At 46.8% G+C, this 23,209-nt stretch overlaps 7 protein-coding genes across 7 annotated transcripts; 3 read left to right on the top strand and 4 right to left on the bottom strand.

Moving 5' to 3' along the window:
• Positions 1–645: 645 nt before the first annotated feature.
• On the top strand, positions 646–1,625 carry P175DRAFT_0429491 (GIG1 family protein; the record flags this gene model as incomplete). Its single annotated transcript, XM_040893367.1, has 4 exons — positions 646–895; positions 963–1,145; positions 1,224–1,411; positions 1,485–1,625. The coding sequence occupies 4 exons, from the start codon at positions 646–648 to the stop codon at positions 1,623–1,625; spliced, it is 762 nt and encodes a 253-aa protein (XP_040756415.1).
• Positions 1,626–1,982: 357 nt separating this feature from the next.
• On the top strand, positions 1,983–4,930 carry P175DRAFT_0498124 (OSBP family protein). Its single transcript, XM_040896436.1, has 8 exons — positions 1,983–2,396; positions 2,681–2,761; positions 2,869–2,974; positions 3,069–3,179; positions 3,251–3,529; positions 3,582–3,831; positions 3,899–4,212; positions 4,271–4,930. Exons 1-8 carry the CDS (start codon positions 2,339–2,341, stop codon positions 4,503–4,505), a joined length of 1,434 nt encoding a protein of 477 aa, XP_040756414.1. The 5' UTR covers positions 1,983–2,338; the 3' UTR covers positions 4,506–4,930.
• Positions 4,931–5,296: 366 nt separating this feature from the next.
• On the bottom strand, positions 5,297–6,806 carry hosA (histone deacetylase HOS2). The gene has a single exon (XM_040896435.1). It carries the CDS (start codon positions 6,757–6,759, stop codon positions 5,311–5,313), a length of 1,449 nt encoding a protein of 482 aa, XP_040756413.1. The 5' UTR covers positions 6,760–6,806; the 3' UTR covers positions 5,297–5,310.
• A 1,396-nt stretch (positions 6,807–8,202) lies between these two features.
• Positions 8,203–9,213, top strand: aspf4 (allergen Asp F4; the record flags this gene model as incomplete). Its single annotated transcript, XM_040893298.1, has 1 exon — positions 8,203–9,213. One exon carries the CDS (start codon positions 8,203–8,205, stop codon positions 9,211–9,213), a length of 1,011 nt encoding a protein of 336 aa, XP_040756412.1.
• A 566-nt stretch (positions 9,214–9,779) lies between these two features.
• Positions 9,780–10,882, bottom strand: P175DRAFT_0528544 (uncharacterized protein; the record flags this gene model as incomplete). Its single annotated transcript, XM_040899625.1, has 2 exons — positions 9,780–10,014; positions 10,083–10,882. The coding sequence occupies 2 exons, from the start codon at positions 10,880–10,882 to the stop codon at positions 9,780–9,782; spliced, it is 1,035 nt and encodes a 344-aa protein (XP_040756411.1).
• Positions 10,883–11,090: 208 nt separating this feature from the next.
• Positions 11,091–11,696, bottom strand: P175DRAFT_0498121 (uncharacterized protein). Its single transcript, XM_040896434.1, has one exon. It carries the CDS (start codon positions 11,661–11,663, stop codon positions 11,262–11,264), a length of 402 nt encoding a protein of 133 aa, XP_040756410.1. The 5' UTR covers positions 11,664–11,696; the 3' UTR covers positions 11,091–11,261.
• A 40-nt stretch (positions 11,697–11,736) lies between these two features.
• On the bottom strand, positions 11,737–13,530 carry P175DRAFT_0471777 (uncharacterized protein; the record flags this gene model as incomplete). Its single annotated transcript, XM_040895105.1, has 3 exons — positions 11,737–13,038; positions 13,158–13,296; positions 13,380–13,530. 3 exons carry the CDS (start codon positions 13,528–13,530, stop codon positions 12,045–12,047), a joined length of 1,284 nt encoding a protein of 427 aa, XP_040756409.1. The 3' UTR covers positions 11,737–12,044.
• Between the last annotated feature and the right edge of the window lie 9,679 nt (positions 13,531–23,209).

Raw genomic sequence — 23,209 nt, 5'->3', positions numbered from 1 at the left:
CAACATAGATCAACATACAGAGACAAGACCGGCTGCAGAATGTCTTGAAGATCGTCCCTTAATGTAGATAAGGTGGTCTACTAATGCAGGCGACGCCACATTGGCAATACATATACAAGCTGGTCAATAGTCAACTCCAGTCAGGTACATTGGAGCTCTCATACAAAAGCAACTCCTTCCCCCTACTCTCTCTCTCCCTCCCTCCCACCACTACATCTCGACAGAACAAATGTGAAAATTCCTCGCAATCTCTAGGATTTCCCCGTTAGTGTTTCCTTCCAGGAGATGACCGCAACTCCACCAGGCTATATTGGGACCCTTCTAGGATGCTCAAGCTCGCGGCAATCCCTTCTGGAATTGTCTGGGGTGGATCCCAGCAATGTGTCCCGCCCGTTGAAATGAAGGGTTAAAATGGTAGTAGTATTAATTGCCCTTTATGATGCCTCATCTGCTCGGCTCCCTGGATACAATAGTCATCTTTCAGTCCCCGGAGAGGCGTTGCTGCTTCCCCTTTCTTTTTCTTCTTGTTTTTCCAGGAGTATTGGTGCTTTCCTCTCCCCCCTTTCAGCTCCCTTACGCCTTCTCTCTCCGATCACTATACGAAGCACCTACATCGGATGCTTTAGGAGAAGTTCACTGACAATCATGGCCAACGCTGTCGCCACCCTCACTGCCGTTGATGAAAAGCTTGAGGCTCCTGGAGCTGTACCTATCTCTACCTTTTTTCAACCTGCGATGAGCCTCCCTTACTGGATGGTTAATGTGCATCCAACGAAGTGGACGATCGAGTGCCCTAGCTTTCTGCGAAACTTGTCCGCAAAGAATATCAGCATCCTCTCCACACCCGATGAACAGTATCAGAGACAAGGCTGGAAACTGGCGAAACAAATCGTTGGTAAGTGGTAGCGCCCTGGTCCACTCTTCTCACTCTTAGGCGCGGGATCCCGCTCATGGTGTCATAGAAAGCAACCAGATTGATCGATTCCAGCGGCTACCGAGTGACCTGAGGAAATACCTGGAGTATAAGGAACGAATCATCGCAGAGCATGGATCGGTGATGCGCTTTGTGGTCAGGGAAAGACTTCAATGGGGGGAGGGAAGACCTGAGGATTTAATGCCCAAAGGCAGACCGTTCGAGTTTAATGGTTTGTTATATATACCCTTGAACCCAATGGCGGCCTAGGTCGGAAGCAGACGGGGCTAATGGTGGAGTTGCACGGAAGCAGAAGACATCCGAATCCTATACAATGACTGGCCATATGGGCTAGCTAGCGGCATCGTTCACTTGGTGGTCTGGACAAAATTCGAACTGGAAGATGACCCGGCAACGGATGATTTGACGCCGCACGCGAGACAAGAGATTGATGAGTATGTGCAACGGACATTTTGTACGCGGATGCCACCGAACCAGGTACGTGCTGAACTAACGGGTCTCACCTAGGAGCCAAAGCATTTTCCCACTGACTTGACTGGCTACTAACTAGGTCATCTGGTTCAAGAACTGGAAGTCTCTCAAGTCGGTCCATGCCATCGAACACTTCCATGTCATGCTGCGTGACCCAGATCCGGCATTTATTCAGGAGATCACTGGCGGAGATGTTCCACTCATAGCACAAGTGGGTTGATATTCTTCCTGGCCCTATATTTTCAAGCATTATTGTTCTTTCTTCGGTTGCAGGCTTGGATTGGATTCTTTATACCCTTGGGGAAGCGGCGTCTTGTCTCATGTTCTATATCCTCTTTTGTAATAATTTCCCGCCCCTCTTTTCTCGAAGGATCATTGTCATGCCTTTTTTTGCTCCAATTCTCTACAGATTTTCTCGGATTCTCCTGTACACACACCCCACCCGCCAAGCTATGTGGCTCCTTTTGCCTGACGATGATCGGTGAACAACAAACTCCAAAATTATTAATTTATTTTTCCCTCTCTAGGGAAGAGTCAGAAGGAGAGAAGAAGAAAAGAGAAAAAAAAAAAAAAAAAGCCCTTAACCCTCATTTGTCTGTTAGCAGCAAATCCCTAAATAGTTGGCGGGGGATCGTCGAGTGAAACAAAAAAAAAGCGTATAAAAAGCTCGAACACTCCCCAAACAGCGAATAACTTCAGCTCCTCTACCTTTTTCTCTCTTTTTCTCTCTTTCTCTCTCTCTGTCTCTCTGTCTCTCTGTCTCTCCGTCTCTCTCTGTCTCTCTCTGTCTCTCTGTCTCTCTCTCCCTCCCTCTCTCTTTTCCTCCTTGATATTAAAACCAAAAAAGAATGGTGACTAGAATGAAATAAATTCCCTCCTCTAGAAGACTTTGCCAACGCGACTCTTTCTCAAGAACGAGATATAATTGTAGCCATGCCCATGATCTCAGTTTCGCATATCCGCCGCCGGTCGTCGCTCATGAGTGCAGTCAGTAAGTTGTTGCCGTCGTCATTGTCGCTCCCCACGTCATTTTCTTGCTGCCTTTCTTTCCCCTCTTTCTTTTCCTCCTCCAAACTTCTCCCCTTCACAACTTCTTCTCTTCTTCTTCTCCCTCCAGTTCATCAAGAATCTAATCAATTAAATTTCGCTTCTTCATCCTTCCTATATTTCTCATCTGTTACATCTGATTTTCCCGGCTTTCCCCCGTTTTATTTCCTTTCCCCCCTTCCCCCGCCATCATGTCCGCTGACTGGGGTTCCTTTTTCAATGCGTCAGGTAATCGTTCCTCTGTCGATGAATCCAAGCATGATTCCGGCAGCGGGGAAGATGAGATTGTCGAGCCCGACCAGGGTAATGGTATGTAGTTATGTACTGATTTCCCTTCTCTTTTACGCACCTTTTTACCGTGCAACATAGGATCGAATACATCTAGTACTAACCCCGGATCTGCTTCTCGATCACAGTTCTCACCCACATCATCTCCCAGCTCCGACCGGGAGCGGACCTTAGTCGGGTTGTCCTGCCCACTTTCATTCTCGAACCCCGATCCATGCTAGAGCGGATCACGAAGTATGTACCAAGCATTGTTTATCGATCTATGTGTAGTTTAATGCTCCTTGAATGTTCTTCTGCGATATCATAGCTAACAACGACCATCTTCCAGTTTCATGGCTCACCCAGAAACCCTACTCCCCATGTCCGAGGTCGATGATCCTCTCGAGCGCTTCGTATCCGTTGTCAAGTTCTACCTGAGCGGCTGGCATATCAAACCGCCGTACGTCTTAATTCCTTGCCTTTTCCCTGTCTCAAACTCACCGGGCGCATCCGCTGACGACCAGGCAATAGAGGAGTCAAGAAGCCGTTGAACCCTATCCTAGGAGAAACCTATACCTGCTCCTGGGAGTATCCGGACGGCACTCGTGGCTATTATATTTCCGAACAGACATCCCACCACCCTCCCAAGTCAAGCTATTTTTTCATGGCCCCCGAACACAATATCCGGATCGACGGTACGCTCAAGCCTCGGAGTAGGTTTCTCGGCAACTCCGCCGCCAGTATGATGGAAGGAATCGCGATTTTACGGTTCTTGAACCGTGGAGCGGACAAGGTCCGAGGAGAGCGATAGTAGGTGGGCTCGTGGATGACAGAAAGCACGTTTGCTAACAAAAGCAACTAGCATCCTGACACAGCCGAACATGTACGCTAGAGGTATTCTATTCGGAAAGATGAAGTATGAGCTCGGTGACCACAGCTTTGTGAGATGTCCCGAGCATAATCTCGTGGCCGATCTCGAATTCAAAACCAAGGGCTACTTTTCCGGCACTTACAATGCGATCGGTGGAACGATCAAGAACGAGAAGACTGGAGAGGTATACTACGAGCTGTCGGGTTTTTGGAATGGCGAAATGTATATCAAGAACGTCCATGTATGTTTCTTTGGTTTTGTTTTGCGCTGACTCTATATTTTCTCCCAAACCTGGCTAACTCGCGCAGTCCAACGAGAAAGAACTCCTCTTCAACGCTAAAAAATCCAAGCCAACCTTCCCTACAACCCGATCAATGGAACAGCAGGGCGAACGTGAGTCCCAGCGATTATGGAAGAACACAGTGAAAGCTATTATCGCCCGGGATCATGAGGCTGCCACGGATGAGAAGACCAAAATTGAAGACCGCCAACGAGACGAAGCAGCCAAACGGGCTCAGCAGGGAGTTGACTGGAAACCCCGGCTCTTCCGAGCGGTCCAAGGCGGGCCCGGTGGCTCGGAAGAGGGGGAGGAGGGCCTCGACTGGATCATCAATGCCCACGTGTAGGTTTCTTGCTTATATGGAAACCATTGCCAAGCTAAGCTAATTTTCTTGTGCTAGTGACCCTCATAATCCCGAGCTAGCCACTAAGCAGATTCTTGCTATTGCGCCGGTCCTGGAGGGACAGACATGGGATAACTTTGAAATCCCGGAACGTAAGGCCGCTACTCTGAACGGCACCGACACCGACACCAAGTCAACCACAACGGGAGCTCCAGAAGCCGTCGAGAGGAAGGACTCTCGAACATCGGATGTCGATGCGTACGTGGATGCATCGGATTCTCCTTTACCTTGAACAACAACATCCATGCCTTTACTTTACCCTCCCGCCGGACGCCACCCGCTATGATCCTAACCAGTTTTCCGGCCGATTCAATGCTGAACCTGGAATGGGTGGATCGCCGTGGGTCCTGACGTAATTGAGCTGCCCTATAGAACCGTCACCCACATACCCTGTTAAGAGCTGGCCGGAGGCGAGGTCGACTCGACTTCAACCTGCGGAGCTTTTGAGGTTTGGATTTCAACACCTAGTCTCTGCCAAACGTCATCAACTTGTACTGGATACCCGATTTGCATTTTTGTTTATGCAAATAATAAAATCAGGCGATTTAAAGTGAAAAAGAGATTCATATAACAAGACTAAAAAAAAAGTCCTATGACTTATAGGTACGTACGTGAGAGGGAGTAGAGCGGTACGGGCAATATATAATAATATTATACATTTGTTTTTTTATTCCCTTTTTTTTTTTTCTCCAACGGATATATGTATCTCACTGTCTCTGAAGGTTGTAATCATAAATCAAAGCCACTTTGATGTGTTCAGTGGTATTGTGATGGATAAAATGGATGTATTCAGGTTCCACTGTATCGACTCCTCTATCGCCTTTCAACATGAGAGAAAGTTTATTGGATGAAACCACCAAGAGAAGAAAAGAAAAAAAAAAGGTACTCAACCAAGCAACCAAGCAATCAAGCAAGCAACCAAGTAAACCCCCCCCCCTCGCCCGCCCTTAACGCCATTGGACCTATATTTCCCCACCAAACACCAAAAAAAAAAAAAAAAAAAAAAAACAAATATAAACATGGAAAAAAAAAAAAAATCAAGAATATAGTTCCCCGCGCTGACCACTGCCCTTCTCGGCATCACGTCGTCGAGAAGATTTCCCCATGGAACCACCACCTCCCTGGTCGTCGCGCTCCTCTTCCAAGCGAGCAATCTCCTCCTTGATCTCGTCCTCTGTATCCTCTCTCAGACCCAACAAATCCGGCGGAATCATGGACATCTGCACACTGGGGGCCGATTGGACATATCGGAGCTGCTCGCGGACGGTCTGGAGCACATGGGCCAAGTACGCGCGGGAGTTTTTATTTTCGAGCTTGCGCATCTCGGACAGCGGCGGGAAGAGGGAGAAATCGGGGCCAAAGTGGTTGCGGAAGGCGACGGATTGGGGGATCACGGGGTCGATGACGTCCTGGGCGTCGATGAGGATGGAGGTTTCGTGGGCCCAGGCGCGGGAGACGTTGCGCGGGGTGTAGCCGCCGCCGCCGACGACCAGGAGGGGCAGCTTGAAGGTTTTCACGAAGGCGACGCAGGCCCCGTGCGCGGAGACGTTGAGGTTGAAGCATCCGAGGCGGTCGCAGCCCAGGGAGTCGGCGCCGCATTGCAGCACGATGGCGGCGGGGCGGTACACTTCGACGCAGGTGCCGATGACCTCGTGGAAGAGCTGCACGTAAGAGTCGTCGTCGATGCCGTCGTGGAGGGGCACGTTGACGGCGTGGTGGGCGCCGGGGTTGAGCGGGTGCGTGGGGCCGGTGCTGTCGAGGGGCCCCGTGCCCGGGAAGAAGTTCTCCTTGTCGTATTTGTGGAAGGACACGGTGAGGACGCGGTCGGAGGACCAGAAGGCCTGCTCGACGCCGTCGCCGTGGTGGACGTCGATGTCGATGTACATGACGCGCGGGTGGAGGCGGAGGAGCTGCAGGATGGCCAGCACAATGTCGTTGACGTAGCAGAAGCCGCTGGCTTCGGCCTTTTTGGCGTGGTGCAGGCCGCCCGACCAGTTAATTGCGATGTCTGCTTGGTTGTTGCAGAGCTTGCGCGCGGCGTCGATCGACCCCCCCGCGTACAGGCAGCAGTACTGGTACAGGCCGTCGAAGATGGGACAGTCGTCGCCGAAGTTGAAGCGCGCGACTTTCTCGCCGAGCTCGGGTTTCTCCATATCGCCGGGGACGACTCGTTGGAGAAAGTCCAGGTAGTCGGACGTATGGAAGTCGGCGAGTTCCTCGGTCGTGGCTGCGCGCGCATGGTATAGGTCCATTGCGTGGTGCATGCCGTACGCGAGCACCAGTTGCTTGGTGAGGGTGAGTCGCCATGGTTTCATGGGGTGCGACTGGCCGAAGTGGTGGGGTTCTACTGCTGGGTTGGCGTGCCAGGACACTCGATACCCCGAGGGACGCGCGATGATGCCTTCATGTTGATGCTCGGCGGTTTTGCGGTCGACCGTGAGGGTTGGAGTCGGGTTGTACTCTTGAACAATGGCGGATCGGGGCATGAGAGAGGACGATTGGGGGGGATTTTGGGGGGAGAGGGGGGAGAGGGGGAAAGGGAGTCAGATTTGATTCTTTGGGAGAAGAAGGATCTTGTTGAAGAATTGAGGCGATCTCCAAAAACCCCCCGAGGCCCCGCGCTTATCTAATCAACCGATGTCGCCCTCGGTACGTGAAGGTAAAGAGTGAACGATTACATGTCAGTTCCTCAAGGCCGGGCTCTCTAAGTCTACTATAGTTACATTCATTCTAGACATAGAATTGTATTTTATTTGTAAATATAATTCCTCTGTAGTTCTCAAGTTAACAAAGAGACATGCTGGCCATGTGACTGATCAGTTAGGAAATCTTGATTCCATTCACGCCACATGTAATTAATACAGTACTCTTCTAAGTAGATTAACTCAGATCTTCTTTATGCAGGGGATTTCTCCTTGAGCCTGTATAGACTGATCACGACTAGTGGTTCAGTTATGGGCTCGAATCCATTGCCTCAGCTGGTATTTGCAGTTCTGTAACTGGACAGATGTAGCGGTGAGCTGGGGAAAATTATGCACACCACAGCAAACCTGGAACCCAAGGTAAGGCATAAAATGAGCTGTTGGACTTCATTTCACTTATCTTAAACCATGTAAAGGATCAGTATTTTGTTGTCCTGACGTGCAAGGGTTTTATGGTCGGAAGGTAACGGAGTGACATATTATTGCCTGATGTCAGGCAGCATTCCCATTCCAAGGTAAAGAGTCAAAAGACAATAAAAGTCCTGTTCATTATTGCTGCAGGAACCAGGTGGTAGTAGGTACTTCTGAAAGAAGTCCCTCAAACCCTTAATATATTATTATTATTAGCCCAGACCAGGGTTTTCGGTAATTACAGGTAACGCCCAGGGTCTAGAGTCCGGAACTGACTAGTGGGTGGGGTCTCGTGTCCGAGCTAAGAGCCAATCATAATTAGTATCAATTAGGGATCAGGAACATTCCCTGTCTATCCACCAATCAAATTTACCTGTTGCTGAACTGTCCCCTGATCGGCCCCCCCCCTTTTCATTTAATTGACTTTTGTTTCAGGATTTTCCAAAATTACCATACAGGACTAGTCCTACTAGCAACACTCGTTCTCTTCTCTTCTCACTTGGCTGACCTGCATAAAACTTGACTGGTGTTCCCCGTCTCTCATCTTTCGCTCCTCTTCCTCTTCCTCTTCCTCTTCCTCTTCTCCCCATCTCTTCCCCTCTCTGTCTTGCTGACGGTCACTGTCCTTTCCTTTCGTTTTCGGGTTTCGAGGGCATCGCTGGTGCTGCTACTCTGTCATTCATTATCGCTTACATTCCCTCGTTCTTTGTGTGACTCGTCTCTGCCTCTCAAAGGATCGCTTTCCTTTATACAGTATTCGAAGATAAAACCCTGCATCAACTCTTGATTTGAAAGTTCATCCTCATCATCCTCATCATGCAACTCAAGAATTCCGTGCTTTTGTTGACGGCCTTGACGGCTGGGTCTGCTGTTGCCCGTACTCACGGTCACCAGCGCCGCCATGCTGCTGCCCACGAGGCCCATGAGGCCAAGCGTGCCGTAGGCGATGTGGTCGTCGCCACCATCGACGGAAAGGCGGTTTCCTGGATCAACGAATACGCCGGCGCTGGTGCCGCGACTGCAACTGCAACTGCAACCGCTACCGCTGCCGCTGACAAGGCGGCTGCTGCTGCTGCTGTCGTCGCTGCGGAGACCACTGTCGCTTCTGCGGCCCACGCTACGGCCACTGCCACCTCCGTTGTGGTTTCATCCGCGGCAGGATCCTGCTCTGCCTGGGATGACACCTCTTCTGATGACGACTATAGTCGTGACGGGTTCGGCGAAAAGACCGTTGCCAACTTACTCGAGTACATCTGGTACAAGGGCAACGTCGGAAGCCCCTGGGGCAGCAACATCATCGAGGTCGCTGCGGACAAGGCTTGCCAGTATAAGCATGTTATCCGTATTGACGGTTCGGAGAAGGACCCCTGGACCCTCGTCTTCTGGAACAAGATGGGTCCCGATGGCAAGCTGACCGGCTGGTACGGCAACTCTGCTCTCAAACTCTCCCTCCAAGCTGGTGAGACCAAGTATGTCGCTTTCGATGACGACTCTCAGGGTGCTTGGGGTGCTGCCAAGGGTGACTCTCTGCCCACCGACCAGTACGGTGGTTACTCTTGCACCTGGGGTGAATTCGACTTTTCCAACCAGGGCAACAACAACTGGTCTGGCTGGGATGTCTCTGCTATCCAGGCTCAAGTCGCCAACCAGGAGGTCCAGGGCATGAAGATCTGCGACAACCTTGGCGGCCGCTGCTCCTCGATCACCAACCTGGCTACCAAGGTAGACAACGCCTACACCGCCGCTGAGGAGGGTGTTGATGGCATTGGTGGTTCTATTGGCCCTGGCCCTGTCCGTCTGGTTGTTGCCATTGACTACAGTGCATAAATTGTCTTTGGATTCTAGCGTTTGTTTTTCCACTCTCGTTCTCTCTGTCTTTTTTTTCGTCTTAAATTTGTGCGGTGGGTGTTGATCCAAAAAGTAAGCAAGGGACATGTCTAGCCCTTGCTAGCAGTTCCCCTTACCAGATGCAAAAGCTTTCTTTCTGCCTGTACATAGTATATACCACTACTGCATTCTAGTTGATATTATAACGTTGTTGTGTACATCCGAAGTGATTATATACTTGGACATTTTGTAATCCGTTTTCCTGGCATGACCCCAGCTGGACGTTTGTTTCAAGGGGTCGTCCATGGAGACCTACCTACTACCTCCACATGGGCAAGAATTCTTCTTACGTTATGCAGCTCTCACTCGAGTAGTTATGAAAAATACCCATTGGAGCACTAGGGCTAGAACTAGAACTAGTTATCTTTGGTCATATTATAAATTGCTTCCTCCTGACCCCGCCAGCTTAGTCTATATACAACCTGGTCAGGTCGAGCCCTGCAACTCAAATATAGTTAGTTATACACATGAATGCGAAATGATATCAGTACAGCGGATTAGTTGGGCTACGTTTTCATCGCAGTTAAGGAGCTGCATCCCACTGGTACATCAAGTTGGGAGTCCTCAAAAGCCAGTTGCAGATCTTGGTCATACTTCTTCTTATCAGACACTTTGTTCGCGACAAACTTGCCCACATCTTTCACCCAGTAAAAGGGCATAACCTCGCCTATCTCCTCCGAGCCATGCTCGGATAGCAAGGGTTGGATATGCTCAGAGAATATCCGAAAGAGACCCGTAGGACTGGAGAGAGCCAGTGTATACCAACCAGAAGGTGCCGTTCATCCAAGACTCCCTCCATGACTTCGGACAATCGTGGCATCCTTGCGTCAGCATCTACTGGGCCAATGCAGCCGGGTAGTTTCGACTCTTCGTTTGCCAGGATGGCCATCAATTCCCTGCGAAGCGGATTGTACTCCGTGGCGGTAATCTCGTCTACACCTTTATCTGTTAGCCAGTAAGGAGGTTCAACCATTTCAATTGGGCGAGAGCAAGCCCATTCCAAATCCACAAGACATGTGATATGCCAATTCTCATCGACGAAAATATTGCTTTGATGCAGATCGGTTAGTGTGAAAACAAACGGCCCCCGGCGAAAATCTCCGCGGAAAAACAACACGGCTGTCGCTCTCATTGCTGCTAGGGCGGACATCTGATAGGCGCAGTCCTGTAGATTGTTCACTGCGTTGGGTTGGTGCCGGAGACGGCTGTCATGAACTCTTAGCATATCTGCCACGTAAGAGTCAACAGTCGAATATGTGTAGCAACAGGGTATGTCGGTGGGTATTTTCTCGTTTTCCAGGTTCTCGATCTCGATTGAAAGCGGGCGATTGCTAAGACACAAGAATCCATCACTGTCTATGATGAATGAGCCGATTCGTGGCAGAGGTATTCGGCTGATTCTCAGCAAGATCCGCGAAAGGTCTCGAAAGAGGTTCTCCCGCAACTTTATATCATTCTGCTTCGCTGACCAGGCACGTCTGCTGCTGAGAAGGGAGAAGAAGCGTGTCTGCTTGTCATGGTAATCTAGTTGATGAAGAACATTAACCTCCCGCTCCTTCGCAAGAGAAAATGTGATTTCCTCATGAAGGAGACGGCGCGTTTTCGTCATTGCTCAGGATAATATGGAGTACTCTAGAAGAAACTGGTCTTGCTTCGCCATTCCTTGGAGCAACATTGGGACCCCCTGAAATGCTAGAGTGGGGAGCGGTGTTGTCTGGGCGCCAATCGGGCATTTTGACTGCCTGGAGGAGGATCTGGATTAGAAGAAGAGTGATTTCACGAAGCGATCGATCCATTCAAATATCAGGTACTACTCACTATTGAATAGTATTATGTTGACCAAACATTATGCTGTATCAGGAACGTAATAATCGTCTAGACACCTCTTTGGTCTATCGGTCAAGTTTGACATATTATTACCTTGATCTGGTTCTTGATCAATGATAGCCCCGATCATTGGGTTTTTTTTGCTTCGATAGGCCAAGTTTTTAAGGATTTGAGCAACTTGGGAGGCTGTTGATGGTCGTCCACGGGCGCCCCTTGCCAGAACTGTCCGATAAGTTCTCAGCTAGGCTCTGCATTTCCTCGCTCTTCGTCCTATCCCAGCCTTCATTGCTCCCGGCAGAGTTGACACAAGATTCCTCGAAATCAATGAACCTGACTCCGTCGTTGGTGATAAATATGTTGTCCCTGTTGATATCTCCATGGCGAGCTGGGATAATTCCCGTATTCCTCCCGGGGCCGTATGTTCGCGATTCCTCTGGAATGATATCCAGGTCCTTAACCGTAACATAGATAACCCTTCTGTTGCCTTTGTCGTCACGGCGTATTCTGTACAAGCAATCCTGAAGCCCCAGATCAAGGGACAGCAGCGTGTCTTTGGGTGCCATCGGGAGTGCTTGAACCGATTAGGCGTGGTTGCGCTCGGGTCTTATGTGAAGAAGTAAACAACAGAGTTGGAAGCTTGGGGTGGATTCCTAATCGATGGAGCTAAACCACAATAGTTAAGAGAGGCTTATGGCGGATGATGAAGACGCTTTCGTTCTTTGAGTGTAAAAGACCTCACCAAATCAATACGCAGGATCCTGGCTTCTGCAAGTGTACTTTCCTCACTTGCTTTTCCAAGCCATACGGGTGGTAGTACCGGTAGAAGTATCTTTGTGGATAACCTAATCTATCAATATGAGGTCCGCACCTGAATAGAGCAAACAGACAATGAAAGTAATATAATAATACAACTGTGAAATGAAACAAGTATCGCGGAGCTGGCATTACAACCCGAGGAAATCCCCCGCGGAAAGTGACTCGGGGAGCATTATCTCCGGTTCCTCTTCCTCCTCTTCCTCCTCGACCTCTTCCTCTTCAATCGCAAATACCCCAATGTGGGCCATGTACCCTAGCATCGCCACCAAGCCACCCGCCACAGCCGCGATTGAAAGGAAAGTGTCTTTCTTCTGGCCCCGGGCGTAGGCGGACAGTGCCTGGCTTTCGACCGCGGAGAGTCCCGAGTCCGATGACTCCGCGGCCTCGCGTAATCGGGTGCTTGTGCGGACATCCTTGAGGATCGGTGTTGCATCTGCCAGGGTATTGAGGAGTGTACTTCCAACCGCAGCTAGATTGGCTCGTTCGGGGGCCTGCCAAGGAAGTAAAGACGAGCTGCTGCTGCTGCTAGGACTAAAGGCATCAGACACTTCCACGATCCCGTAGAGCTCTCGCCGGATGCGGTCCGTATAACGTGACAGTCGCGGGGCTTTGCGTTCCATTGCATCGCGAAGCCACTGATAGGGTAGATCCGGAACTAGTGCTAGGCTGAGGTAGCCTACTGCAAGGCAGTCTAGGCTGGACGGCGCCCGACCCGAAAGTAGATACGCCTTATCGCCCAACAACTCCTCTAGCGGCTCAAACAGCTCAGCTGTGAGCGCCTCCAGGCGGAATTGGTTCTGCTGCGACGTCTTGCCTAAAAGACTAGAGACCGTCTCCCGGGGTTTCCGGATGAAGTTCTGCGGGATGTGCCCGGCCGCGACGGCAGCGGAATGCTCGCGTTTCTGGTGCTCCTGGATCTCTTGCAGGTCTAGCGATGAGAGGCCTAGAGACCCAGTCCGGGTTTTGGCGGCAGCGTGCAGTTTCGGAGGAAGGATCCATTGGTTTGGCCATTGGAGGATTGCGCCGTAGGCGGGGGAGGTGGTGTTGTAGTAGTTTCGGCTTGTAACATAAAGGGACAGGTCGACGAGGGATTGGGCACGAGATTCCACAAAGGAGGAGAAGCTATGTTGTATGTAGTTATTACCGGATCGTTAGTCGTGTGGTCTTCTCATTTCCCGCGCCGCTCAAAGAGCAAAAAAATCCGAGAGCGGCGCATCGAATCGAAATCAAGAATCACATACGCTATGCTATCGGCTCTGGATAGGCCGCTCAGGTCCCGATCTAAATCCCACGCCCCATTGGAGTACTGGCGCAGGTAATCCACGATGTTTCGAAACCGACTCACCCAGGTCGAGCCATTCCTCAGGGCGGGTAGCTCGTCTGCGGGGTAGATAGAAGAACAAAACAAGAACCGTTTCAGCCAGATTAAACCAAGTACGTATGTAGGGTAGAACTCAACATACGGGTAGGAGAGACGGTAGGATCACTGCTGGCGATTAACACCCACGTGTCCTTGGGGACAACTTGCGAAAAATAGGCAATGGTTGCGAGACATTGGGCCTCTATTGAAGGCAAAGAGAACCCCGGGCCCCAGACATGAAGTTCGAGGACCATTGTCTTTTCGTGGTGAAGGGGTAATTTCGGACTAGGTTTACCCCTTTCTGGTCACTAAGGGGAAAGCAGAAATCTCCAAACCAAAACCAAAACCAAAACACAAGATGACGCGAAAGAGAAGAGACCCGGAGCAAAGGGATCACGTGGATCATCCCCAGGAATGGTGATCCTCAGGCATCCAAGTCACTCGTGACCCACTTCCAACTTCTCGACTCCTCCGTGCTGAATCCAGCGATTAACCGAACCCTCCGACTAAGTCTCCAGGATCGCGCGTAGCGCGATCCCAGCAGCTCAACGAGCAGGTCGGCTTAACACGCACCTATTCAAATACTTCAATTTCAAAATATTCTAGTACTACCAAATTAAAGGATATTATTATAATTTATAAACCAAAATAAAGCCTATTATCTAGTTCTTCTTTCTAGATACTCACAACTATTTTATAATAATTCCCTATTTAATAGCATGATTAACAAGCTCCTTCATAACCTTTTTTTATTACTTCTAAAGCTATAATCTTTCCTTCTACTTATTATATTTCTTCTCAGATTGCTTTATTTTTTATATCTAGATACTTGATAATATGCCTCCTATCTATATTTAGGATCTAGAAGACCTTACTTGCTTACAGCAGGCACTATCTGCCTGAATATAGCTATCTAATTCCTGTGTAAGTACCTCTACTAGATATATTTGTATAATACTACCTTTAACTAGTAATTCTAAAGTATCATGAAAACTATGCCCTAGATCTCTAGTAAAAGATAACTAATTCTTATAGAATCTAAAGTATTAGACTATTTTTAGGGTGCTTCTAAAGAATCTAAAAGAATTATTACTTCCAGCTTCTTTAGGTATCTCTAGGTAATTAATAGGTAGTTTATTAAATACCTTATTAGGATTAAAAGGTACTATTCTAGTATATTAAAAGCTATATTATATCATGTACTTTTTAAAGATTTTTTAGTAAATTCTAGCAAGTACTACTAGAAATTTAACTTTTATAAATTTTCTACTACTTATATAGGTTGCATTTACAACCACTTTAGTATACTAATACTTATAGGCATGGAAGACACCTATATTAAGTGGTTAAAAAAGATGGCTTGAATATAGTAGTAATAAAAATAAAATAATATTATTTTGCTTATAAAATAATATAAATTTATAAATTATATAGGTGTAAGAGCATGCGATTCGGGCAACATGTCTAAACCATTGGACCAAAAGGTCACTATGATCAGACCTGATGTCTGATCTGCCCGAATCCCACCTTATATACCCTAGTAATCATTGCCTTGGCACCAGTGCACCTAGTGCACGCCGTGACAACTATCTCCTTCCTTGAGATAAGGCTTGACCGCAAGCCGACTAGCATATATTCAGTAGGGACCCCCAGCCCTAAGCCAGCTAGGCTAAGCTAAGGGCTGTGAGCAGGTAGGCGTGGTTCAAATCTGGTAGCGCAACCAGGTCTAGCGGGACTCAACCCAGCCCTAGCACCCATTCAGGTCTAGCGGGACTCAACCCAGCCCTAGCACCTATTCAGGTCTAGCGGGACTCAACCCAGCCCTAGCACCTATTCAGCCTAGTGGGACTCAACCCAGCCCTAGCACCCATTTTAGGTCTAGCGGGACTACCCAACCCTAGGACTTAATTATCATTGTCGCACAATGACACCAGCCGGATTCGAACCACAGCCATCTACCCATCAGGTCTGATCATACTTGTAAGAGCATGCGATTCGGGCAACATGTCTAAACCATTGGACCAAAAGGTCACTATGATCAGACCTGATGTCTGATCTGCCCGAATCCCACCTTATATACCCTAGTAATCATTGCCTTGGCACCAGTGCACCTAGTGCACGCCGTGACAATAGGATCTAAAGCTATTATAAATAAGTAGCCATTTTTTGTCTTTGGTATAGTACTTGGTAGAAGTATTAAAGATCTAAATTCATTAATAAGTAAGCTTATTAGTCATATATCTAGTCTTAAATACCCCTATATAATATCTCTTTTCTAGATACTCAAACTAACCTTTTAAGATTAATTTAGCACCTAGAATTACTAGTAATTCTGCAGTATATCTACTAGTATTAATAGCTTTTACTAAAGTCATATATTCCTAGTTAGTATTAATCCTAATATAGGCCCTTTTATATTATTAATCCCGTGTAATAATCTAATAATCCCTTCTAATACTAATTTAGAAGCTAGTTTTATCAAAATTCTATATATCTTTGCTTGTAATCCTATAGTTTTAAATAATCTAGTATAGTGACTAGAACCATGCCTAAATAGTAGCATGACTTTCTACTTTCTTCTAATCTACTTTAATAGCTTGTATATACTTTTGATTATAGGTAGGATTCTAATTTAGCTAGCATTTTAATTAACTTTTACTGACTTATAGTAGTTTGCCTGGTAGGCTACTATGGGCGGATTATAAAATAGAATTAGCACAATTTATAAGTATTATTGGTCGTGGGGGAACCCCTAATTTATCTAGAATATTAATATAGCGTCTAAAAGCAAGATCTTGAGCTGGGGATAGCTTTAAATTTATTAGTTATCTTATAGATTGACTTGCTTGTCCCTTGAAGCATATACTAAGATAATGTCTTGGAATATTAAAATCTTATATAATTTAGGAGATATTTGGTTTTTCTTAGTAATTTAAGGTATTAATAGCCTTCTAGATTTAGTCTTTAATTTCAAAATAATTATTCACCATGTTATGATTGAATAGTGACGTATTAAAGTATGGTATAGGATTATTTAAAGAAGTGCGTGTTGAGCCGACCTACTTGTTGAGCTGCTGGGATCGCGCTACGCGCGATCCCGGAGACTTAGTCGGAGGGTTCGGTTAATTGATGAAATATGAAATATGAAACCAATATTAATTGGAGAGGATAAAAATATCCATATCTTTTCTTTCCCTTCTTAGATCTGACGTCAGACTTCTTCCTCAAGTATATAGATTAGCTGCCCAGCGATGGCGTTATCAAACTGCTGCACCCCAGTCAAAGCGTAACTATCTTCTCCTCCGAGTAGTACACTAAGCCATACGGCGGGCCAGTGGTGTAATCCTGAGAATAGGGATAGTAGAGCCGCATTGCATCCCTATAGTCCACTGAAAGCTGCAAATAACTCGTCAGCAGTACTCCGTACCGGGGGCCACGCGGTGAGCGGTACGTATAGTGACTAGTCAACCACCTGGATGGCTGGTATGGGGGGATTTAGGCTTCCGATAAGAGACACATTAGCCCCCAATGATATGCACACGTTCCATGGCTCCGCGAGCGTTTTCCGTCCGTCCTTGCCCTGTGCTGTCCTTTCGTGTTTTTGTTTCCAGTCCACTTAGTTACCCCAGAGCAACGGGTACAGGGATCACCTCGGACCACCCAAGCCAGCACATGGCATAGCAAGATTACCTAAGGATCTTGTAGTTTACTCTTGCTGATGACGGACGAGGGAACAGTGAACAGTGCTCCGTGCGGAGTACTCTGAGACTCTCTCTCTCGCAACCTGAAAATTGAAATCTTTTTGTGAAACACAAACAAAAAGTAAAGAAAAAGGGACAATGAAAACAAGGTTACAAGTGGTTTTTATCCATGCGCAGTCAGTTGACCTGCAATCAGGATCCCATGGAGAACCTTATTTGGAGCTGAAATCAAGCCATGAGAGGGAAGTCCGGCCGAGGGGGGGGGATTCATTCATATTCATGACTCGGGGGGGCCTGAATACAACTTGGAGTCACCGCCACTATGCACTACTTTAGTCTTATAGCAGAAGTAAATAACTAGGTGGTATCATATTATTTTTTTTTTTATCGTCATGTTTATGTGATTATTCTTGACAATTATTTAATCCTTGTCGTCATCATCTTGATTCTATTCTTTTGAGATTGGCTAGTACGAGTTTCCGTCTGATACTAGCAGTACTCCGTAACTACAGTAGTAGGTACCTACTACTACTATAGTACTTGCGAGTATATCTTCACATCCTGTCATATAGCCAAGGAAAACGAGGTGGCATGTCATGTCATATACATGCAGGTAGATATCGTCAAATTACGTACATACCTAACATACATACATACCTGCATACAGCGCAAGTACTACAGTAGCGCTCCCCCAGCCGACGCACATGGGTTCTAAAAGGGAAACCATGAAAACTGAGCCGGGTAAATTGCAACGATTTGGTTTTTACCGGCCGAAAGGGGGAATGGTGGGAAAAAAAAAAAAAAAAAAAAAAACACTGACTGGGGCAAGTGAAGAGAAACAGACCCAGGTAGGTACGCAGTCATGAAATCATCATTATTAATCTAAAATCAAAAGAAAAAAAAAATAGGTAGAGGATGAGGATAAGCCTGTCCAGCCGGCGAATGGAGACAGACAGGCAAACCGGACCCTCCTCTCATAGGTAGCGTACCGAGGGATTCCATACAAAAAAAAAAGAAGAAAAAAAAAAAAAAAAGGTCACTGCCAGGCACTGCCCCGGAAGCCTAAGGATGAGAGAGGAGTCCACTAAGCAAGAAAGTACAGATATTACTTGGATACTATCAAACCAAAATCCTTGCTTTGTTTAATATTGAGTGAATTATGACTTGGCTCAAGTAAATCATTGTTGCGCCATCATCATCATCATCATCATCATCATGATATATCATGACCTTGGTAGTAAATTGAATGCCAAGTCTAGCATGCTTGTACGAATCATATTGTCTACAGTGGAGATAGTAATACAACAAAGAGATAATAGTGCATGTATGAAGTGATGATCTCATTATCAGTAGTATCAAAACAAATGCTGGAGAATGCGATATGCTGTCGGGTATATTAACTCTATTATACGCTTCAGATCATGCAGGAAAAGATAACAGATAATACAAGATTAATAAGAAAGAAAACAAAAAGAAAACAAAAGAATCCATGCCCAATAAGAATAATTAAAATAAGCTTCAGGGTGCTCATCAAAGAAAGGCAGACAAGATGTATTGATATTTCCAACTGCGAGGGGAAACGATCTATCATCTGTAACCCGCGGGTTGGCCAAATCATTGGGTGAAAAGAAAAGAAAAAAAAAAAAAGAATAATTATTATAATAATAATTAAAACAACCACATGCCGCTGAATAGTCTGCACGCGGCTGTGTCATGATGTTGTCATACCTCTTGCGGGGTGGGATGGTGACAACTGGAAGGCTGCTAGAAACAGCAACCAACCAATGAGTGGAGGGTTTCATGGTCTGATATGTTGGATAATTTGATACCTACGGTAGGTAGTATCATATTATCGTCCCCTGCTGCTGCCCACCACCAGCTAGATTGCGTGAACCGATAGAGAGGATTTCAAGTGTGTGTTGTTCTGGGGAGAAGTGAGACAAGACGCCAGCGCCTTGCTCTGTTGCCATCATTTTTGGGCGAGAATGACAAAACGAAAAGAGGAAAGGATCAAGCCGAAATAGTTTAGAAAAAAAAAAAATCCATATTAAAAGGTGTCCAGTCACCGCAAATGTCGTTGCTTGGGATTGAGCTGGTCTAGAGGTATCCGAGATGCACGAAGCGAAGTAGCCGATAGATGGCAAGTGTGGAATAAACTGGTATAGGTGTGAAAAGGGCCGTAGTAGTAGTATAGTGCCGAAAATGGGATCGTGATATCCGTTGAAGGAGGTGGGAGTGCCTCCTGTCTAATGGGCGACTCGAACCAGTTCACCTGGAGGTTATCCCGCGAGGACAACATCGCATCCGAAAAGGGTTGAGTTGAGTAGTTCGTCAATTTCATATCCGAGTCTTATCCTGACTTATTTTGGGAGAGGAGGCAGAGGGCCCTTGGGAGGAGGTCCTGGGCAGGGAGGGAATTGAGAAGAAGAACCACCGATGGAAGGCATGATGAAGGATGAGATAGATGTGGAGTTGTTGGTTATGGATAGAGAGTGATTGTTGTTGTTCCTTGGTGGAAGATGTACCCGAATGGATGGATGTCTTTGAGGACAGAAGGAAAGAAACTTCAAGGGACACGGCCAGCAAGTGCTTAATATATCGTGCTCTGATCCGAAATTATTAAAGAATAAAAAAAAAAAAATTATTCTTGAAAATAAAAAATAAAATAAAATAAAATAAATAAAATATTATATCTCCGAACGGGATAGTCCAGAAAATCCAAATTCCAAAAAGAAAAATAATACTAAAACAAAAATAATATGAAGGACATCCTTGCAGCCAACAACTACAATTATGACTGAACGGGAGATTACTTAGTTAAACTAAAGCTCCACAGCGAAATGAACGACGTCACTCAACCATTCCGAGTCAGGTCGGCCGCAATCGGAAATTCCAGGGAAATTTTCTAGAAGTTCTCATTTCCCGTCCGTCCATCCACTCGTTGCCTTATTTTAAGCGAGGGAGAGAAAGGGAAAGTGGTAAATCATAATGAGACACACGGTATATTTCATCTATTTTGCTTTATCGTTGGGACGAACGGGGGGAGTTAGAGGAGTTAGAGGGTGCTTTTTTTTTGTTTTTTTTTTTTGCCTCCCCCTTTAATGTGTCCCACTAGGGCCGGGGCTTACTACTGATCATTTCCTAAATCTTTCAGGTACGGTTGGAGTCCAAAACAAGGGCAGAATTCCAGGAACAGGAAGGAGAAAAGAAAAGAAAAAGAAAAGGGAGGAAAAGATTTCTGAGATCCACCTATTGTCTTCTTCTCTTTTTAGTTGATACGTGGTAGTTAAGGTGAAAATACAGACAGAGTATTGGATCTGTCAACCCCATTCTCTCGTAGACACAGAGTACTCAGTTAGTTAGTTAGTTAGTTACCTGGCTCTAAGGTATCTGACTCATCTGGAGCGTAATAACAAGGTCCCATATAATAGTACAGAGTATCACCGCCTAATTAAATCATTCTTGAGCCGAGAAATATGAGATAGGTATAATAATGGCCTGAGGGGCTATCATTGATCAAAGGCCAGATGAGTACAATTATGCACACACGTGCTTGGCTTGTACAGTAGATCCTGGGAGGGGTACGGAGTAACTTGGAATTCTAGCAATGCTAAGGAAGGACGAACTCAAAAGCCCACAGAAATCATACAGGGATTCTCTGAGGAAACCCAGACGATCCCTCTAGGGTACTACTGGTCTTGCTCAAATGGGATGGCGCAAACTTGAACTGTCTGAGCGTCTGATCCTTCTATGATTCATCAGTGCAAGAAGAGGAGATCTTAGCCCCAGCCAGAATGCCGGGTCGCTCCAAGCCACCACAAAGTTCAAACTCTCAGCTAAAGGCTTCAGGACAAGGCTCACCGTCCTAGGCAAGGTTGCTGATGTCTAAATCTTGACCATACCAGGACGATCCCTTATTCCTAGGGCGTTGGGGTTCTCCAGGCAGCTGAAAAGGCGAATTCCGTTCTTCCAGGCCCCGGTCAGGGGGTTGTGTCTCAACCAGAACAATCTGACAGATCGTTTCACCAGCAGGGGGAAAGGAAAAAAAGGTCACACAAAACCCCATTCCCCAACCAACTATTATCTTGGGGGATTTTTTTCCTACAATACTCCGTAAGTACCTTAGTACTTCCTCCTGGGGTGTTTCAGGGGCCTGTCCGATAAAAGAGATATCCCGCTCCCTTGCACGTAATCATACTATTCGGATTAATTTTACATGAGTATTCAGGCAACCAGGCCAAGATGTTATTCTCACCGGCTGGACCAGCCTCATATTGGAGGTGTGGATTTGTCCTCAGTACAGATTACGCAGGCTACAAAGTAGTCCCAGTCCCGTGAAAATAATAATGGTGAATAATACATTTAATGCTAACTAACTAACTACATGCTAGATGGTAAACTAACGGTCAACCCGTCAGTATCTCAACGTGGACCAAAGGAAGTTACACTTTCCTCAGTGCGTCTCTAGTTGACAAGGCTGGCTGGCCGATATCCGGTGACTCTCGGCTGCGAGTTCTTCATTCTTTCCGAAACTTGAGCTTACTCTGTATGGGTCAGTTCTGAGTCCCAAGCCCCAACAGCATCTGACCTCTGCAGTACTGAGTAACCATTCTCACGCGAGGTTTCATACATACTACTACCCCCAAGAAAAATACATGCCATTCCCACTTGCCTCACAATGATTGCTTTGCTACTACACTGCTCATGCTTAGGGACTATTTATGTAATGACTAACTGAATACCCGCTAGCCCCTCTAGGCCAACGACTCAGATCCCACAGCTTTTTCGTCCATGACGGACTTGGTGTATCTTCTCCGTACAGGATCCTCCACATGCGGCACGTATGGAGTAATAAAAAAAGATGGGGGATACACCTACTCCATTCATTGAGTAGTACCGTCTATTAAGATGTGCAGCACTGTCTCACCCAATCAATTTCAAGTCAGTAATCAAGCAGGCCACCCTGCCGTTGATAACCATCGAAAAACAGGACGTGGCCGATCTTCTGTACATGGAATGCGGCTGGAGAACGGAAAAGAAAAAGAGAGAGAGAGAGAGAGAGAAGGGGGGGGGATGACGATCCTGCACGTCACGAATTTGATCACTGCATCCACTCGCAGGTTGATCCACTGATACGCCTTTTTCAGGTATTCTCATTGGGTGATCTAACTCGTTCGCTCGCTTACCATCTCTCCTGGAATTCACGATGGTTTAACTATACTCCTATGTAGATAGGTACCTGCATCCTGCTGTCAGTCTTTTTTTTTTTCTTTTGGGGGGGGGGAGGGGGAGGGGGCGATTACGAAGTGCATGCAGCCATGTTCTAGTAGAATAATAATGATCATCACAATAAATGAACATACAACTGCAAGGCTTGAGCTTTGGAGCACTCTTAGCGTATCATTTTTTAAACCTAAACGGTCACATGAGATTTCGACGTGAAGTTCTTTCAAGTAAAAATCAACAGTAGTCTCGAGTGAGCGTAGCCTGGGCTTAATTTGGCGGCGTGGCGAGCAAAGCACATGGCATGAACCCAAGTGGAAGGAGGGGAGGAGTGGATTTGACGGTCCTAAAAAAAAAAAGGTTGAACGAAATGAGTGATCCACACACTTGGGGGAGTTCATTCCACGCCGTTGGTGGGATACCTACTTACAGAGGGTTCTCGAGAGTCGAGACTAACGACGGTGATTTTTGTTAGTTACGATGGGGCCCTCGAATCCTTCAAAGCGGTCAAGTCATCTGAGCACCGCTTTCCTAAATAGGGATCAAAGGCCTCTGGTGGGGAGCCGCGCTGCCTACCTAGTTAGTAACCAGCCTGCCAGCCTTTAGTTAACTATACTCCGTAAACTGCAAATCACCCAACGGCAGGTGCAATAGACATGCCAAACCCAACAAGCGTCCCCCAAGAAAGCTAGGTAAAGCGCTGAAAAGACATGGACTAGACTTGGGGAAAGAGAAAGAATAGGGATGTCTTGATGTGGAGAGAGATTCTGGATGGATTATGCTATCGCTGTATTTGCCTAGTTTGGCAATAGGCAAGCTGGCAGCTGAATAATAAGTAGTATATCTCTCCAGACTCTCCTAGGCTCTACTAGCTTCAGAGGTCCCACCCAGTCTACTAACAAAACCATCGGGAGTGTACCGCATCACCTAGATAAATCCTCCATTAGCTTGGCAGGATGCAGATTTCCCAAATTGAATTCCGCTAGGAATCAAGACAAAGAGGCGGGAA

This window comes from Aspergillus ochraceoroseus, assembly GCF_002846915.1.
Source record: "Aspergillus ochraceoroseus IBT 24754 chromosome Unknown P175scaffold_1, whole genome shotgun sequence".
Taxonomy (NCBI): Eukaryota; Fungi; Ascomycota; class Eurotiomycetes; order Eurotiales; family Aspergillaceae; genus Aspergillus; species Aspergillus ochraceoroseus.
Note: the sequence above shows the minus strand (reverse complement) of the source record. Positions and strands in the feature narration are given on the sequence as shown.

Excerpts from the sequence above, each read along its gene's own strand:
- hosA (XM_040896435.1), bottom strand. The coding sequence starts at position 6,759 with ATGCCCCGATCCGCCATTGTTCAAGAGTACAACCCGACTCCAACCCTC.
- P175DRAFT_0498121 (XM_040896434.1), bottom strand. The coding sequence starts at position 11,663 with ATGGCACCCAAAGACACGCTGCTGTCCCTTGATCTGGGGCTTCAGGAT.
- P175DRAFT_0498124 (XM_040896436.1), top strand. The coding sequence starts at position 2,339 with ATGCCCATGATCTCAGTTTCGCATATCCGCCGCCGGTCGTCGCTCATG. Across the intron at positions 2,975-3,068 it reads ATGCTAGAGCGGATCACGAA|TTTCATGGCTCACCCAGAAA; the intron begins GTATGTACCAAG and ends ACCATCTTCCAG. Across the intron at positions 4,213-4,270 it reads TGGATCATCAATGCCCACGT|TGACCCTCATAATCCCGAGC; the intron begins GTAGGTTTCTTG and ends TTCTTGTGCTAG.